Source organism: Rhinolophus hipposideros (assembly GCF_964194185.1).
Source record: "Rhinolophus hipposideros genome assembly, chromosome: 10".
NCBI lineage: Eukaryota > Metazoa > Chordata > Mammalia > Chiroptera > Rhinolophidae > Rhinolophus > Rhinolophus hipposideros.
Window position 1 is genome coordinate 84,553,769 of NC_138056.1, and position 18,181 is coordinate 84,571,949.

Below are 18,181 nucleotides of genomic sequence, written 5' to 3' on the forward strand. Positions count from 1 at the left end.
AGATAAGACGGGATAGAGTAGTGGATATGCTAATCTTTACGGAGATTAGAGTATGGGGAAGAGCCCCAAACCTCAGAGTAAGACAAGAAGAAACAAGATTCCAAAGATGATAACTAGGCAAGAAGCAGGATGGTTTACCACAGCTCCATGGTGGCTAAATGTTGACAATGAAACTAAATGGATCAGAGAAATGCAGTTTATTATTTACAACACAGCAAACAGCAGGAGTATAAGCCTAATTGTGCTGGTTCCCCTTGCGCTTAGGCCCCATAGGATGACATAACAGACCAAGATGGATGCTATACCTGCAGTGCATTATACCACAGCTGAGAATTGCAGGGCCAAGGGGTCAGCAGCTTTTGTTGTAAGCAGCAGACAAGCCAGTGCCCCTGTCCCAGGAGAAAACAGACAACAGTCACACCATGGTCACCTTGATCTACTTAGTTGCTCACATGACTAACTATTGAAACTGCTCATTATCAGTAGTTATTAAGTCTTGCATTTTGGTGCCTACTATAGGGACCAGGGCCTGTAGAGGACTGCTTCTCCCAATAGGAGACATTCCAGCGGCTTTCTGTGGTGACTGACAGAAACAGAGGTAAAGGGCATTAGGGGATTAGTTCTAATGGAGTCAAGATAGACAAAGTTCAAGTCTGTTGAGTGTTGTTTGGAAACAGGGAGTGGTGGATATCTGGGTATCACTTTTTATTTTTTACTTTCTTTTTTTTTATGACTTTCAGGTATATAAAACAATGTAATAGACATTTATCATTTATACCCCTCACACTGTGTGAACCCCCCTCCCCCATCCACTACCCCTCTGACATCGCACAGCCATTACATTTACACTGTCTCTATTCCTAATGCTGTACTCCGCTTCTTGTAACTATATATATAAACTTGTAGTTGACATTCATTATTGTTCAGCTTCAGGTGTGCAGTGCAGTGATCAGGCATCTACATCATCCCTGAGGTGGTCTCCCTAATGAGACACGTGTCCATCGGATACCCTACAAACTCTTTACAACATTATTGATTACATTCCCCAAATTGACTTTCGTATCCCCGTAGCCATCTTGTGGTTACCAACTGTGCTTTCTAATCCCCTCCCCTTCCCCCTTATCCCCACCCCCACCTCCCATCTAGCAACCCTGTTTTTCCTCTTGGGTATCACTTTTCACCCCTGTTAATAGAGGAAGGGAGTCTAGGAGTCCAGGGTTGCACGTTCTCGGTTCCAGTTCCTGGGCACCTCCTCTCTGATGACACAGGCAGACGGCCTGGGGAATGGGGGAGGTCAAGGTCAGATGCTTGTGTGTTCAGTTCACGACTGGCCCTGTTGGGGGAGGGGCAAATTAACACTAGCTGCACACTCTCCTTTGATATCTATAGAGGGAGTTGCAGTTTCTCAGAAAACTGGAGGCTAATCTGAGGATGGGGGTGCCCCTTTTTTTATCCCGATGATGTGGATAGGAGACCTGAGAGACATGTGGTCTTAGTCAGTGCATGGGCCAGTGCACAGGCCCCTCTTCACTCTTGATAATGGGGTAAAAGAACTCAAGGACTTTTCGGCCGGGACCGCCATCTTCCAGTAATTTGTCAAAATGACCAACACAAAGGGAAAGAGGAGAGGCACCCGCTGTATGTTCTCTAGGCCTTTTAGAAAACATGGAGTTGTTCCTTTGGCCACATACATGCGAATCTACAAGAAAGGTGATATTGTAGACATCAAGGGAATGGGCACTGTTCAAAAAGGAATGCCCCACAAATGTTACCATGGCAAAACGGGAAGGGTCTACAATGTTACTCAGCATGCGGTTGGCATTGTTGTAAACAAACAAGTCAAGAGCAAGATTCTTGCCAAGAGAATTAATGTTCGTATTGAGCATATTAAGCACTCTAAGAGCCGAGACAGCTTCCTGAAACGGGTAAAGGAAAATGATCAGAAAAAGAAGGAAGCCAAAGAGAAAGGTACCTGGGTTCAACTGAAACGCCAGCCTGCCCCACCCAGAGAAGCACACTTTGTGAGAACCAATGGAAAGGAGCCTGAGCTGCTGGAACCCATTCCCTATGAATTCATGGCATAAGTGTAAAAAAATAAAAGACCTCTGTAAAAAAAAGAAAAAAAGAACTCAAGGAGACAAAAATCCTAATTCCTATGCACTGGTTCACTCTGACTCCTATTGGGGAAAGGCAAACTTATTTAAATGTTCTTTCAGTCTTGTCTCTCTCTCTCTTTTTCTATTGTGGTAAAATATATAACCTAAAATGTACCATTTTAACCATTTTTGAATGTACAGTTTTGTGGCATTCAGGACCTTCACACTATTGTGCAATCATCATCACCATCCATCTCCAGAACTTTTTCATCTTCCCCAACTGAAATTCTGTATCAATTAAACACTAACTCCCCCTTCTCTCCTCTCTCCAGCCAGTGGCAACCACCATTCTACTTTCTGTCTCTATGAATTTAACTACTCATTAAGTGGAATCACATAATATTTGTCCTTTTATGACTGCCTTATTTCATTTAGCATAATGTCCTCAAGGTTTATCCATGTTGTATCATCTGTCAGAATTTCCTTCCTTTTTAAGGCTGAATATTACATTGCACGTATATACCACATTGTGTTTATCCATTCATCCATAGACAGAAATTTAGGTACTCTGACATTTTCGATTACAATTTCTGTGCAAGCTATAGGCTCTTTTTCTACCCTGATAATGGCGATGGAAAGTCCATACAATTTGATCATAATCATAACTCATAATCTTTGGTACATGTACTACTAACATTGGTCCATATATGCTCCTATTATTTTTTAATTAATTAATTAAATAAGATAATAAACTCACTGCCTAACTTACAAAACGGAACTCTGCCAATAATTTTTATCTATTTATTTGCTTCTTCCTTATCCTGTTCCCTTGCCCACTCTCAAAGGGTCTTTTCTTGCATTTTATTACACTATGCTTGAACAATATGTTGTTCATGACACTATTTGTCAAAACCAACAGAATGTTGCAGCACAAAGAGTGAACCTTAATGTATGCAAAAATGTTTAAAAATCAACAAGGAGGACAAGAGATCCTAAGTTAGAATACGAACTGTGACAAAAGAATCTAACTGTATTATAAATGATAAAATATCATTGAAGGGGTGGAGGTAAAAAAGATGTAGGCCTATGTAACTTTGAAAACTCTGGAAACTGTAAGATTAAAGACAAAAGGAATTGTACATAAGCATTGTACTCTAGTTGGTAAGGTTTTTTCCCTTGGAGGTATTAGTTCACAATTCTAAAACCACTGTACAAGTATACTGGGAATGAAGAAATAATGGATGGCAGATGGTGGGAGCCAGGTTTCTCACTGTTAGATTGAGAGGTTACAGATAGGAAAAGAGGGAAAGCTAGAATTAAAAATATGATACTGAATTATAGTGGGAGATATCAGTAGAACTCATGTTTAGCTTAATACGTAGAGAGATAATTATAGTATGTATGTATACATGTGTTAGTATAGATATGTTTATTTCTCTAGCTCTGTCCTTTGAGAGGCCTATAAGTAATGATACCAAGTAGCAAAGAGGACACCTAGTGCTTAGATTTTGGTTTCTAATACCATTCTCCAATAATATGTTTTAGGTTGTCTTTACCTTAATAGTCTCTTTCCTCCATGATACCCTATTTTAGGTGTCATAAAATTCACCTTTTTCCTTGAAAAATCATGGAAAACGTTTTGTATTGTTCTCTTGTTTTGTTCTCTATTTTTGATATTAGAAGCTTTCCTCACATATCTGGTAATATTGGCTATCTGCTCTGCTTTTGGTTAAGAGTGGGGGACTAAATAGCTGTTGGAATCTCTGAGTATTGTCCTGGGGGCTTGTTGACTTGGCGCTTTGCCATAGGAAGTGATCTGCATGGGTCATTTGTGGGGAAACAAGGTTCCCCAGAGAAATCTCTTTCAATCTCCTGCCTTGATAGTAAACGTGTGTGTTCTGAGCACCAAATGGGAAAAGAGGGTTAGGGGGTCCATACATTCAGCATTCAGTATATGAACAGTCACTTAAATATCCTGTTTTATTGTGTCTGCCATCCTTCAGTCCAGATCCTCTCTGTTTTATCTTCTCCAGAGAATATAACCTGAATTTTCTCCTAGGGTGAGGAATCAATCAACAAAATGGATTAGGAAATCTATCTTTCTCACTTACCTTTCACACAATCCTGCTTATTTTAGTCCCAACCTCACCTCCATTCCACACCCAGTTCCGGAGGTACTTGGTCTTGCCAACGTCCTGTGCCTTCTGAAGATTTTGTGGTGTAGTTCAGGTTGGTTCTCAGATTTCCCCACTGCCATTTTGAGATCTAGCTTTCTCAGTTCTGCCCAATCAATAATCCTTCGATTATATTTTACTGTTCTTCCTGTCCTAGTGGATTTTTTTCTTAGAGTAGCCTAGAGTAGTCTAGAAAAAATTATACAGGTTGTCAATCAAGCCGTTGGTAAGGTTCTTGGTAGGTCTACAGATCCAATGAGGAAAATTAAAGGACTAATCCAGAAATCACTTATAGCAAGAGCTGGACTGATAGGTTCCACTTCAAAGAACTCACCCTTAGCAAGACTAATACCATAAAGACTGATTTGTTTAGATCCTTGTCAAGGTTTATTTAGATCCTTGCTACTAAAAGTATGGTTCAAGGAAGGTCAGATGGTGGAATAGGTAAATGATATGCCTACCACATACCAAGATCTCATTAAAATTATAACTAAATAATAGAATAATCAACCTTGAGAATCATCTGAAGACTAGCTGAACAGAACACCTACAATAAGGATATGAAAATAAGGCCATAGCAAGACTGGTAGGACGGGCAGAGATGCAAAACAAGCTGACCCCAAACCCACAGGTAGCAGTTGAGTACCAGAAGGGAAACCTCAGTGGCAGAAGCCATCCGTGAAGACTGAAGGGTTTGAGTCCTACACTGGGCTCTGCAGCCCAGGAGTCCTGGGCCAGGAAGAGGAGTCCCTACAATATCTGGCAGGGAAAAATCAGTGAGGATTCCGCCTGTCCATCCAGGTGAGACAGAGGGCAGCTGGAAACCCAGACATTCTCTGAAAGGGCCAGCACACAGACACACTCACTTGCAAACACTCTCCCCAGGCTCTAGCAGAGGGACGACAACTCGAGAGGCACCAGAGACGTACAGAGAAAGATTGAGTTGTGTGGCTTCAGGATGAAGATTAGAGGGACAGCTGCCATTATATCTATGTGGAGCCTGCTTCACGTGTAGCCTGCAGGAGGACGCCATCATTCCTGTGTTGAACCCTCACCCAAAGGGCTAAATCAGACTGCATTGGTCTAGTAAAATCTGCATGAGCACGACGTTGGTGACTCCCTGGAACTCGACCCCCCAGCTAGTGTGGCATTGCTGGGGACACTCTTAACTCCTGGGTGTTGAGCCCTGCCCTGCAAGCTACAAAAGACTTACAGCAGCAGATGGCCTGCAGCGGCCTGAGGACATTTCGGTAAGGGTGGTGAAGCACAGTATGCACTGCAGCCTTTCTTGGGCGGCTCTCGGGGATCTGCAGGCCTGAGGCAAGCAGTGGCTGACAATGGTGTTCTCTGGGCATTTTGTGGGGCAGCCATAGGCTCAGCACTGGCACAAGAACTGAATCTGCACTGCCAAGGACACAGTCTACACCAGGTCAACCAGCCCGGCCCGCACACGTAAGGAGGCTCTTTCAGCTGCTGAGCCTTACAGGAAGGTGGCAGGTGGCAACAGGTGTAGCGGGACCCTGGACCTTTTGCTAAGCTTCTCCAGGCCCAGCACTGGTAGCAGCCATCCTCATTTCACAGACAGGCCACGCCCATATGCCGCCAGGTCCAGCGCAGCAACCAACTGCATATAGCTTTGTAGCTCCTACCAGGTAGCTCAGGGCCTGTGGGGACAGAGCCCCAAAAAGCAGTTCCCAGGCTCTCGGCCTCACATAGAAAGGTGCTGGCTCGGGTAGTAAAAGGCCATCAACTGTGATCAGATGGCCATCAGCTGTGGCTAGTTGGCCGTCCGCTATAACCCATAAGCCATTGGCCACTAATATAACTGCTGTGGCTACGCTAGCAGAGAAATGGGGGCTAGCAAGAGCGGATTGCAGAGAGGCGGATGCCGCCGGCGAGAATACAGTGATATGACTCCCCTACTTATGGCTCCGTGGGTGTTCCTTTTTGGCCTCACCGTGTCCTGCGTTCTTATGTGGGGAGCGGGAACAGAGACCCCACCTGTCACCCTGCACGACAGGGCCAGTCACAGGTAAGGCTGAAATTGGCCGGTAAGGGAGCCCCTCCCAAGAGGCATCAGAAACAACACACCCAGAGGCCAGCCTCAGACTGTACTACCTGATTAGTCCCACGAGCAGCACTGCACCTAAAAGGTGGTTTCCAAGGCACAAAAGCCCACGGGGGCCAATCCCTCTCTGAGGGGTCAGCTCCCACACAACAGCTCGTATGCTGCTGGCATAGCCAATGCTCACAGCCAGTCAGCCTGGGAATCAATCCCACTCACTGACATGCCAGAAAGTAATAAAGGCTCGATTACAACAGGAGAATATACACCATTGTGGGGACAGAGCCAGGAGTGCAGTTTCCAGGCTCTCGGCCTCACTTGGAAAGGTGCTGGCTCAGGTAGTAAATGGCCAACTGTGATTGGATGGCCACCAGCTGTGGCTAGTTGGCCATCAGCTATAACCGGTGAGCCATTGGCCACTAATTTAACTGCTGTGGCTACACTAGCAGCAAATGGGGGCTAGCAAGAAGATAGTGCCTGAGCTGGCAAGCGCAGATTGCAGTTAGCACGGCAGAGTGCAGGTTGCAGATTACAAAGAAGTGGACGGCAGGTTGTGGGTAGTGTGGCTCCTGCTTCCTGTGTTTCCAACCCAGCCGCCAGCGAGACTATAGTGGTATGACTCCCCTATCTATGGCTCCGTGGGTGTTCGTTTTCGGCTTCGCCATATCCTTGGTTTTTATGTGGGGAGCGGGACCAGAGATGCCGCATGACACCATACACACACGGGATACTTTTGGAACACATACACAGGTGATAAGGGAGACTGCACCACTGGACCGCACAGAACACCTACTACATAAGACTACCTGGCAAAGACTGAGAGACAAAGGAGATCTACCTAGTACATAGAAGCAAACACAGACAGGCAGCGAAAATGAGGAAACAAAGAAACATGTCCCAAGTAAAAAAAAAAAATACAACAAAACAAACAAACAAACAAAAAAACAGGAGAAAACTCCAGAAAAAGAACTAAACAAAATGGAGACAAGCAACCTACCAGACTCAGAATTCCAAACATTTGTTACAAGGGTGCTCAATGATCTTCAGGAGAACATCAACAGAGAGATAGGAAACATAAAAACGAGATAGAAAATATTAAAAAGAACCAGTCAGAAATAAAGAATACAATAATGGAAATGAAGAATACATTATATAGGGAGTTAACAGTAGATTGGATGAAGCAGAGGATTGAATCGGTGATTTAGAAAATAAGGTAACAGAAAACACCCAAATAGAACAGCAAAAAGGAAAAAAAAAAATCCAAAACATTGAGGAGAGTTTAAAAGGCCTCTGGAACAACCTCAAGTGTACCAACATTCGCATTATTGGGGTACCAGAAGGAGAAGAGAGGGAGCAAGGAACTGAAAACTTATTTGAAGGAGTGATAACAGAAAACTTCCTTAACCTGGTGAAGGAAATAGATACACAAGCCCAGGAAGTGCACAGAGTGCCAAACAAGATAGACCCAAAGAGGCCAACACCAAGACACATCATAATTAAAATGCCAAAGGTTAAAGACAAAGAGAGACTTAAAAGTAGCAAGAGGAAACCAGTTAGTTACCTACAAGGGAGCTTCCATAGGACTGTCAGCTGATTTCTCAACAGAAACTTTGTAGGCAAGAAGGGAGTGGCACAAAATATTCAGTGATGAAAAGTAACCAAGACTACTCTACTCAGCAAAGCTATCATTTAGACTCAAAGGATAAAGAGCTTTCCAGACAAGAAAAAGCTAAAGGAGTTGATCACCACCAAACCAGTATTACAAGGAATCTTAGAGAGACTTCTTTAAAACAAAAAATAAAAAATATGAACAATAAAATGGCAATAACTACATATCTATCAACAATTACTTTCAATGTAAGTGAATTAAATGTTCCAATCAAAAGATGGGGGGTTCAATGGATAAGAAAACAAGACCCTTACATTTGAAGTCTACAAGAGATTCACTTCAGATAGAAAGACAGACACATGCTGAAAGTTAAGGGATGGAATAACACAGTTCATGAAAATGGAAATGAACAAAGTAGCAATACTTAGTTACAAACAAAGTAGCAATACTTTGTAGCAATACTTTGGAGTAGCAATACTTACAAGGTCAGACAATAAAGTTTGCCAACTCATCCTTGAAAAAGTGCTACATACCTCATTGCTGAATATCACAACTGTCACCTTCAAGGTACTCCCATTGGAAAGCTATGCACTGATGCCAGCAACTAGTCCACCCTTCAAAGCAATTTTGGAATTCTTTTTCTGGAAAGGCCAAAAGAGATGTCATTGTAGTACCCTTGATGTACTAAATGTCATCAAAATGTCTTCCTTTCAATATTTCCTTTATCTTTGGGTAAAGAAAGAAGTTATTGGGGGCCAGCTCAGGTGAGTAGGGAGAGTGTTCCAATACAGTTATTTGTTTACTGGCTAAAACTTCCCTCACAGACAGTGCCCTGTGAGCTGGTGCATTGTTGTGATGCAAGAGCCATGAATTGTTGGTGAAAAGTTCAGGTCGTCTAACTTTTTCATGAAGCCTTTTAGCACTTCCAAATAGTAAACTTGGTTAACTGTTTCATCCAGTTGGTACAAATTTGTAATGAATAACCCCTCTGATATCAAAAAAGGTTAACAACATCGTTTAGACTCTTGATTTGGACTGACAGAACATTTTTGGTCATGGAGAACTGGCTGACTTCTGTTTTGCACTTTGACACTTTGTTTCAGTGTCATATTGGTACACCCATGTTTTATCACCAGTGATAACATGGCCCAAAAAATCATCTTGCTTTGCCAAAAGGTCTTGGCAAACTTCGACTCTCCTTTGCTTGCGTTCATTGGTAAGCTCCTTCGGGACCATTTTTGCACACACCTTTCTCATGCCAAGATTTTCAGTTAAGATTTTCCTGTTTCTCTATCGATGCTTACTTGGTCTACTATGCTTCTCACAGTCAGATGATGATTTTGATGCACAATTCAATGAATTTTTGCAATGTTTACATCAGTTCTGCTCGTTACTGGCCTACCTGACCTCTCTTCATCAGTGATACGTTCTCTCCCCTCAGAAAAACTGTTTAATCCATTTGTACACTGCCGTTTTCTTCATGGCAGTATCTCTATAAACTTGGATTAACGTGTCCCTGATTTCACTTCTACTCTTACCAAGTTTAACAAGAAATTGAATGTTTGTTCAAGCTCTAATTCAATCTCCGACATTCTCGCAGCGACACACAAAAACACGCAACAACAATGATGAACGCCACTCAGCAAGACACCGCCACACGTAAACCCGAACACAGCTGTAAGACACTGATATACCAAGGTTATGAAACTTTACCAAGCTGTTTGTGTAGTGTTGCTAACGTAAGTGCACAGTGGCAAGTTCATGAACTTAATTGTCAGACCTCATATACCAGATAAAATAGACTTTTTTTTTTTTTAATTTTTTACAGTGAAAAACGTTTGTATTTACAATTAGCCAGCTGGACTCAGTTTAGATGATCCCAATTTTGCTGGCAACATCCAAAGCATCGTAGTCAGGAGCTAGCCGAACATATGCCTTCTTCTCTCCATCAGGCCTGATCAGGGTGTTGACCTTGGCCACGTCAATGTCATAGAGCTTCTTCACAGCCTGTTTGATCTGGTGCTTGTTGGCCTTGACATCCACAACGAACACAAGTGTATTGTTGTCTTCTATCTTCTTCATGGCCGACTCGGTAGTTAGGGGGAATTTGATGATAGCATAGTGGTCAAGCTTGTTTCTCCTAGGAGCGCTCTTCTGAGGATATTTAGGCTGCCGTCGGAGCCGCAGTGTCTTGGGCCTTCGGAAGGTGGGTGACGTCCAGATCTTCTTTTTTGTGTGGCTGCGGACGCCTTTTAGGACTGCTTTCTTTGCCTTCAAAGCCTTCGCTTTGGCTTCGGCTTTGGGAGGGGCAGGGGCTTCCTTCTTCGCTTTCGGCGCCATCTTCGTGAAAAGGCAGATAAAATAGACTTTAAAACAAAGACTATCAGAAGAGACACAGAAGGACCTAGTAATCCCACTTCTGGATATGTATCCGAACCAACTGAAAATGCTACTTCAAGGGGACATGCTCATCCATATGGTCATTGCAGCATTATTTACAATGGCTAAGATATGAAGGCAACTTAGGTGTCCCTGAATGGATGAATGGATAAAGAAGAGGTGGTACATATATACAGTGGAATATTACTCAGCCATAAAAAAGAATGAAATCTTGCCATCTGTGAAAACAAGCATGGACCTGGAGGATATTGTGCTGAGTAGAGGAAGTCAGACAGCAAGAGACATATGTCATGTGATTTCACTTATGAGTGGAATCTAAAGAACAAAATAAACAAAAAAACAAAACAGAAATAAACTCGTAGATACAGAGAAAATTTTCATGGTTGCCAGATGGGAGGGATGTTGGGAGTGGGTGAAACGGGAAATGGATTAATAAGTACAAATTGGTTGTTACACAGTAGTCATGAGGACGTAGGGTATAACGTGAGGAATATAGTCAGTGATATTGTTATAACTACGTATGGTATCAGTTAAGTACTAGATCTATCAGGGTGATAGATGGGAGAGGTTTGGGGGCAGGGTGAAAAAGGGAAGGGATTAAGAACTACAAATGGGTAGTTACAAAATAGTCATGGAATGTAAATTATTGGGAATATGATCAATAATATGGTAATAAGTATGTATCGTGCCAGGTGGTCTAGTCAGGGGGATCACTTCCTAAATTATATAAATGTGTAACCACCATGCTGTACACCTGAAACTAATATAAAATAATATTGAATGTCAACACTAATTGAAAAATTAAAAAGGGGTGAAAAATATAAAGAGGAATAAGAAGTTGAAAGTTCCAGATATAAAAGAAATAAGTTTTGCAGATGTAATAGACAATGTAAAAAATATAGTCAATAATATTGTGATAGCATGCTACAGTGTGTTGGATGGTTGCTGGACTTATCTTGGTGATCATTTCTTTAACACAAGGAATATAAACAATAAGGTGGTAATAACTCTGTATAGTGCGAGCGGGGTACTGTTTAACAACTATGATGTACATCTGAAATTAATGTAGTATTGTTTGTTAGCTATATTTTAATAAAAATATTTTAAAAAAATAATTAACACCTATTCCTCTCAAACTATTCCAAGAAATTTAAGAGGAGGGAAGACTCCCAAGCTCATTCGACAAGATCACTGTTACCTTGATTCCAAAATCAGACAAAGACATTACAGAAAAATAAAATTATAGGCCTATATCCCTGAAGAACATGGATGAAAAGTCCTCAACAATACATTAGCAAACCGAATTCAGCAATACATGAAAAAGATACACCGTGATCAAGTGGGATTCATTACTGATACTCAAGGTTGGTTCAATATCTGCAAATCAATTAATGTGACACCACATAAACAAAATGAAGCATAAAAATCATATGATCATATAATAGATGCAGAAAAAGCATTTGAGAAATCCAGCAGCCATTTATGATAAAAAAAATCTCAGCAAAGTGGGAAGAGAGGGAACATATTTCAACCTAATAAAGGCCACATATGATAAACCCACAGCTAACATCATACTCAGTGAGGAAAAGCTAAGAGCATTGGGAATAAGACCAGGATTCCCACTTTCACCAATCTGTTCAACATAGTATTGGAAGTCCTAGGCACAGCAATCACACAAGACAAAGAAATAAAAGCATGTAAATTGAAAAAGAATAACTAAAACTGTCACTATTTGCAGATGACATGATACTATACATAGAAAACCCCAAAAATTCCACCAAAAAACTATTAGAACTCATAAATGAATTTAGTAAACTAGCAGGATACAAAATTAATATTCAGAAATTGGTTGCATTTTTATACACCAATAACAAATCATCAGAAAGAGAAATTAAGAAGACAATCCTATTTACAATTGCATCAAAAAATTAACATACCCAGGAATAAATTTAACCAAGGAAGTGAAAGACCTGTACTCAGAAAATTATAAGACATTGAAGAAAGAAATTAAAGAAGATAAAAATAAATGGAAACATAACCCATGCTAATGGATAGAAAGAATTAATATCATTAAAAAGTCCATACTACCCAAAGCAATCTATTGATTCAATACAATTCCTATCAAAATACCAATGACATTTTTCACTATAACTAGAACAAATAATCTTAAAATTTATATGGAACCAAAGAAGATCCCAAATAGACATGACAATCTTGAGAAAGAAGAACACTGGAGGTATCATGCTACCAGATATGAGACTATACTGAAAGGACATGGTAATCAAAACAGTATCGTACTGGCATAAAAACAGACACATGGATGAATGGAACAGAATAGAGAGCCCAGAAATACATGCCCTTATGTTCATTTAATCTATGACAAAGGAAACAAGAATATACATTAGGGTAAAGACAGTCTATTCAATAAATGGTCTTGAGAAAACTGGACAGACACATACAAAAAATAATGAAACTGGACAACCATCTTACATCATATACAAGAATAAACTCAAAATGAATTAAAGGGTTAAATATAAGATCTGAAACTACAAAACTCCTACAATAAGACATGGGCAGTAAACTCTCAAACATTACCCTTAGTAACATTTTTACTGACAAATCCCTGTGGGCAAGAGAAACAAAAGAAAAAATAAACAAATGGGACTACATCAAATTCAACAGCAAAAAAAAAAAAAAAAAAAATCAACAAAATGAAAAGACATGCTACTGAAAGGGAGAAGATATTCACTAATGATACATATGATAAGGGTTTAACATCCAAATTTATGTTTTAAAAAAAACACTCAATTCAACACCAAAAGAATAAACAGTCTAATTGAAAAATGGGCAGAGGACCTGAATAGACTTTTCTCCAAAGAGGACATACAGATGGCCAATTGACATATGAAAAGATGCTCAACATCACTAATCATCAGAGAAATTCAAATTAAAACCATGAGATACCACCTCACTTCTGTCAGAATGGCTATCATCAATAAATCAACAAATAAGTGTTTTTGAGGATGTGGATAAAAGGGAACTCTCGTGCACTGTTGCTGGTATTGCAGATTGGTGCAGTCATTATGGAAAACAGTATGGAGGTTCCTCAAAAAATTAAAAATAGAACTATCGTATGACCTAGCAATTCCACTCCTGGGTATTTATACAAAGAAATCCAGGGACGTCATCAAAATGGCGGCGTGAGGTGAGCCTCTGTAAATCTCCCCTGGAATTTACAACTAATCGAACAACAATAACTCCACAAAGGACTCCTTGCACAGCAGACAGGCAAGACGAACAGGTCCACTACTGAATTCACCTAAAGGTGGGAGAATCACGCTAGCTGGAGAGGAGGGAAAGGAGAAGTGCGGAGACGGAGCCTCCCGGGCGCAGGACGCAGACCTAGCTCAGTGTTCTGAGCTCGCTGCATCCCTGAGCTACCGCAACTGCGGGAGAGGGAAGAACTCGGACTGCTAGGGCTCCGCTTATGGCCCACAGGGCTGAGGGGGCAGCATATAACACGGCTGGACCCAAGACTCATGGCAGAGACCTCGGAGAAAAGACTGAGGGAAGAAGGCTGAAAATGGTGGTTTAAGCCCTCACTGCCGAGCAGAGAATGGAAGCCTTAGTCTTCCATTCTAGCCTCCCCCTTCCTACTCTCCCAGAACTCGCCCCGTTCCCACCTGCCCAGTGCTAGAAGCAGAACAGTAGCGGTGTCAGATCAAAAGAACAGAATATTTGCTGTTCTGAGAACTGTGGACCGCAGACACAGATTCGCAGCCCAACTAGTTCCAGCAAAGGGGAGGGAGCTGTGGAAGCGGGACCAGCTGTGGTGGTGGTCACCGCCATTACTCTGGGCCACCTCTCATAACTCACCCTGCCCTTGGCCCCACCTATCTGGGCGGATTCCTGCAGGAGTAAACAGAACTGCTGAAACATACGGGCTCTGAATCTGGTGCAGAAAGAGCTTTGGAACTTCAAAAGCTCTCCGCATCCCCACAGGGACGTGGCACCCTATGACCCAGGCGAACTGTTAACAGAGGAGAACCCCGTCTCCCAGGGAATCCTCCCATTGTGTGAGAAGCTGGAATAGTGCATAGAAAACATAGCACTACTGTGTGAGAGAGGGAAAAAAAGGCTGCAGTCGGAGAGAAAATAAAACATTCTACCGACAAGCACTGGAAAACAAAAGAAAGACCTCTTCCTATCAACCTGTTGCAGAAGTCACTCCTGTAGATGTCTAGGAAGAGAAATAATAAATCAGTAATTGCCATGAATAACCATGGCAACAAGACAGCTCAGAAAAAAAGTGAAGTCTCCAGAAAAGGAACCTAAAGATATGGAAATATGTGACGTAAATGACAGAGAATTCACGATTCCACTCAACGAGATGCAAGAAAACACAGAAAGGCAATTTAATGAACTCAGAAACGCAATCAAAGAACAACATGAGCTTTTTACAAAAGAGACTGATATTTTAAAAAAGAACCAAATGGAATTTCTGGAAAATAAGAACTCAATAGAAAAAATCAAGAATGAAATAACCAGCTTAGGTAGTAGAATTGATCAGATGGAGGAAAGAATCAGTGACATCGAAGATAGAAACCTTGGAAATTACACAGATGGAAGAAGAAAGAGACTTGAGACTTAAAAGAAATGAAAGAACTCTACAAGACTTTCTGACTCCATCAGAAAGAGCAATATAAGAATAATGGGCATACCAAAAGGAGGAGAAAGAGACAAGGGAACAGAGAATATATTCAAACAAATTGTTGATGAGAACTTCCCAAACTTGTGGACAGAACTGGATCCTCGAATCCAAGAAGCAAATAGAACACCTAATTACCTCAATCGCAACAGGGCTTCTCCAAGGCACATTGTATTGAAGCTGTCTAAAATCAACGACAAAGAAAGAATCCTCAAGGCAGTCAGGGAAAAGAAGACGGTCACCTACAAAGGAAAGCCCATTAGATTATCATCAGATTTCTCAGCAAAAACTCTGCAAGCCAGGAGGGAGTAGAACCAAATATTCAAACTATTGAAAAAGAGAAATTATGAGCCAAGAATAATATATCCAGCAAAGATATCCTTTAGATATGAAGGAGGAATAAAGACCTTACCAGACATACAGAAGCTAGGGAATTTTCTAACACACGACCAGCACTACAAGAAATACTTGTAGTGTATTTCTAGGAAGGAGGCTATTCGACCACCATCAACAGGGACAATTTGTGCCAACATAAAAAGGGGGAGAGTAAAGGCCTGAACCGGAATATGGGAATGGAGAAAATAAGCGTGCTGAAAAAATGGAATACTCTAAATATCAAACTTTCTTTTACATAAACTTAAGGGTAACCACTCAAAAAAAAAAAATCCAGAACTGAAATATATACTGTAATAAAAGAAGAAACAGAGGGAAACATCATAGAATACCACCACACGGAAATAATAGACAACAACAAAAAGACAAAGAAACAGTGGAGACACAGCCTTACCAGAAAACTAAAGATCGAATGACAGGAAATCCTCATGTATCAATAATCACTCTAAATGTAAATGGACTGAACTCACCAATAAAAAGGCACAGAGTAGCAGATTGGATCAAAAAACTAAACCCAACCATATGCTGTCTCCGAGAGACACATCTCAGCTACAAGGACAAGCAAAGACTAAAAGTGAAAGGGTGGAAATTGACACTCCAAGAAAATGGTACCCAGAGAAAATCAGGTGTAGCCATAATGATATCAGATGAAAGAGACTTCAGGGTGAAAAAGATAACAAGAGACAAAGGCGGACATTTCATAATGGTAAAGGAAACTATACAACAAGAACACAGAACAGTCATCAATATTTATGCCCCCAATCCGGAAGCACCAAAATATACCAAGGAACTACTAACAGAACTAAAGGGAGAAATTGACCAAAACACAAATATACTAGGGGACTTAAATACATCATTGACAGCTATGGATAGATCATACAAACTGAAAATAAATAACGAAATAGCAGCCATAAATGACACATTAGGTGAAAAGGACATAATTGAGATATATAGAGCACTTCATCCTAAAACATTAGACTATACATTCTTTTCAAGTGTACATGGAACATTCTTAAGGATAGACCATATATTGGGACATAAAATCAGCCTCAGCAAATTTAAGAAGATTGAAATCATACCAAGCATATTCTCTAATCACAGGGCTTTGAAATTGGCTATCAACTGCAAAAAGAAAGCAGGAAAACACACAAATACATGGAGATTAAACAACATACTTTTAAAGAACACTGGGTCAAAGAAGAAATTAGAAGAGAGATCAAAGATACATAGAAACACAAATATATGGTGATGGAAGGAGAACTGACTCTGGGTGGTGAACACACAATGGGATTTATAGACGATGTAATACAGAATTGTACACCTGAAATCTACGTAAATTTACTAACAATTGTCACCCCAATAAATTTAATTTTAAAAAAATTTAAAAAAAAGAGAAAAATGAAAAAAAAAAAAAAGATACATAGAAACAAATGACAATGAAAATACATCCTACCCAAACTTTTGGGATGCCGCGAAAGCAGTTTTAAGAGGGAAATTTATATCATTACAGGCCTATCTCAAGAAACAAGAAAAATCCCAAATAAATAACCTCATGTTACACCTTAAAGAACTAGAAAAAGAAGAACAAGCGAAACCCAAGGTCAGCAGAAGAAAGGAAATAACAAAAATCAGAGCAGAACTAAATGAAATAGAGAACTAAAAGACAATAGAAAAAATTAATGTGACAAAGAGCTGGTTCTTTGAAATGTTAACAAAATCGACAAACCCTTGGCTAGACTCACTACGATAAAAAGAGAGAAGACACTAATTAACAAAATCAGAAATGAAAGGGGAAATTATCACGGACACCACAGAAATACAAAGGATCATCCAAGAATACTATATGCCACCAAATTCAATAACCTAGAAGAAATGGACGAGTTCTTAGAAACATATAGCCTTCTAAGGCTGAAACATGACGAACTGGAAAATCTAAACCGACCAATCACCAGTAACGAAATTGAATCAGTCATCCAAAACCTTCCCAAAAGCAAAACTCCTGGACCAGATGGCTTCACTAGTGAATTCTACCAAACCTTCAAAGAGGATCTAATACCAATCCTGCTCAAACTCTTCCAAAAAATTGAAGAAGAGACATTACTCCCTAACTCATTTTATGAGGCCAACATTACCCTGATACCAAAACCTGGTAAGAACAACACAAAAAAAGAAAACTGCAGACCAATATCTCTGATGAATACTGATGCAAAAATCCTAAACAAAATTCTAGCAAATCAAATACAACAATGCATTAAAAAGATTATTCATCATGACCAAGTGGGGTTCATCCCCGGGGCACAAGGATGGTTCAACATCTGCAAATCCATCAATGTGATACATCGCATAAACAAAATAAAGGACAAAAATCATATGATTGTATCAATTGATGCAGAAAAAGCATTTGACAAGATACAACATCCATTTATGATTAAAACACTTAATAAAATAGGTATAGAAGGAAAATACCTTAACATAATAAAGGCCATATATGACAAGCCTTCAGCTAATCTCATAATTAATGGTGAAAAACTGAAGCCCTTTGCTCTACATTCAGGAACACGACAGGGCTGTCCCCTATCACCTCTGCTTTTCAACATAGTGTGGGAAGTCCTTGCCAGAGCCATCAGGCAAGAGAAAGAAATAAAAGGCATCCAAATTGGGAATGAAGAAGTTAAATTATCACTCTTTGCAGCTGACATGATGCTATATATAGAAAACCCTAAAGACTCCACCAAA

At 40.4% G+C, this 18,181-nt stretch overlaps 2 protein-coding genes across 2 annotated transcripts; one reads left to right on the top strand and one right to left on the bottom strand.

Annotated features, from left to right (window-relative positions):
* Positions 1-1,601: 1,601 nt before the first annotated feature.
* On the top strand, positions 1,602-2,104 carry LOC308503942 (large ribosomal subunit protein eL21-like; the record flags this gene model as incomplete). The annotated part of the gene is made up of 1 exon (XM_081063737.1): positions 1,602-2,104. One exon carries the CDS (start codon positions 1,602-1,604, stop codon positions 2,082-2,084), a length of 483 nt encoding a protein of 160 aa, XP_080919863.1. The 3' UTR covers positions 2,085-2,104.
* A 7,709-nt stretch (positions 2,105-9,813) lies between these two features.
* LOC308503185 (large ribosomal subunit protein uL23-like) lies at positions 9,814-10,290 on the bottom strand (the record flags this gene model as incomplete). The annotated part of the gene is made up of 1 exon (XM_081062294.1): positions 9,814-10,290. The coding sequence occupies exon 1, from the start codon at positions 10,282-10,284 to the stop codon at positions 9,814-9,816; it is 471 nt and encodes a 156-aa protein (XP_080918420.1). The 5' UTR covers positions 10,285-10,290.
* Positions 10,291-18,181: the final 7,891 nt, after the last annotated feature.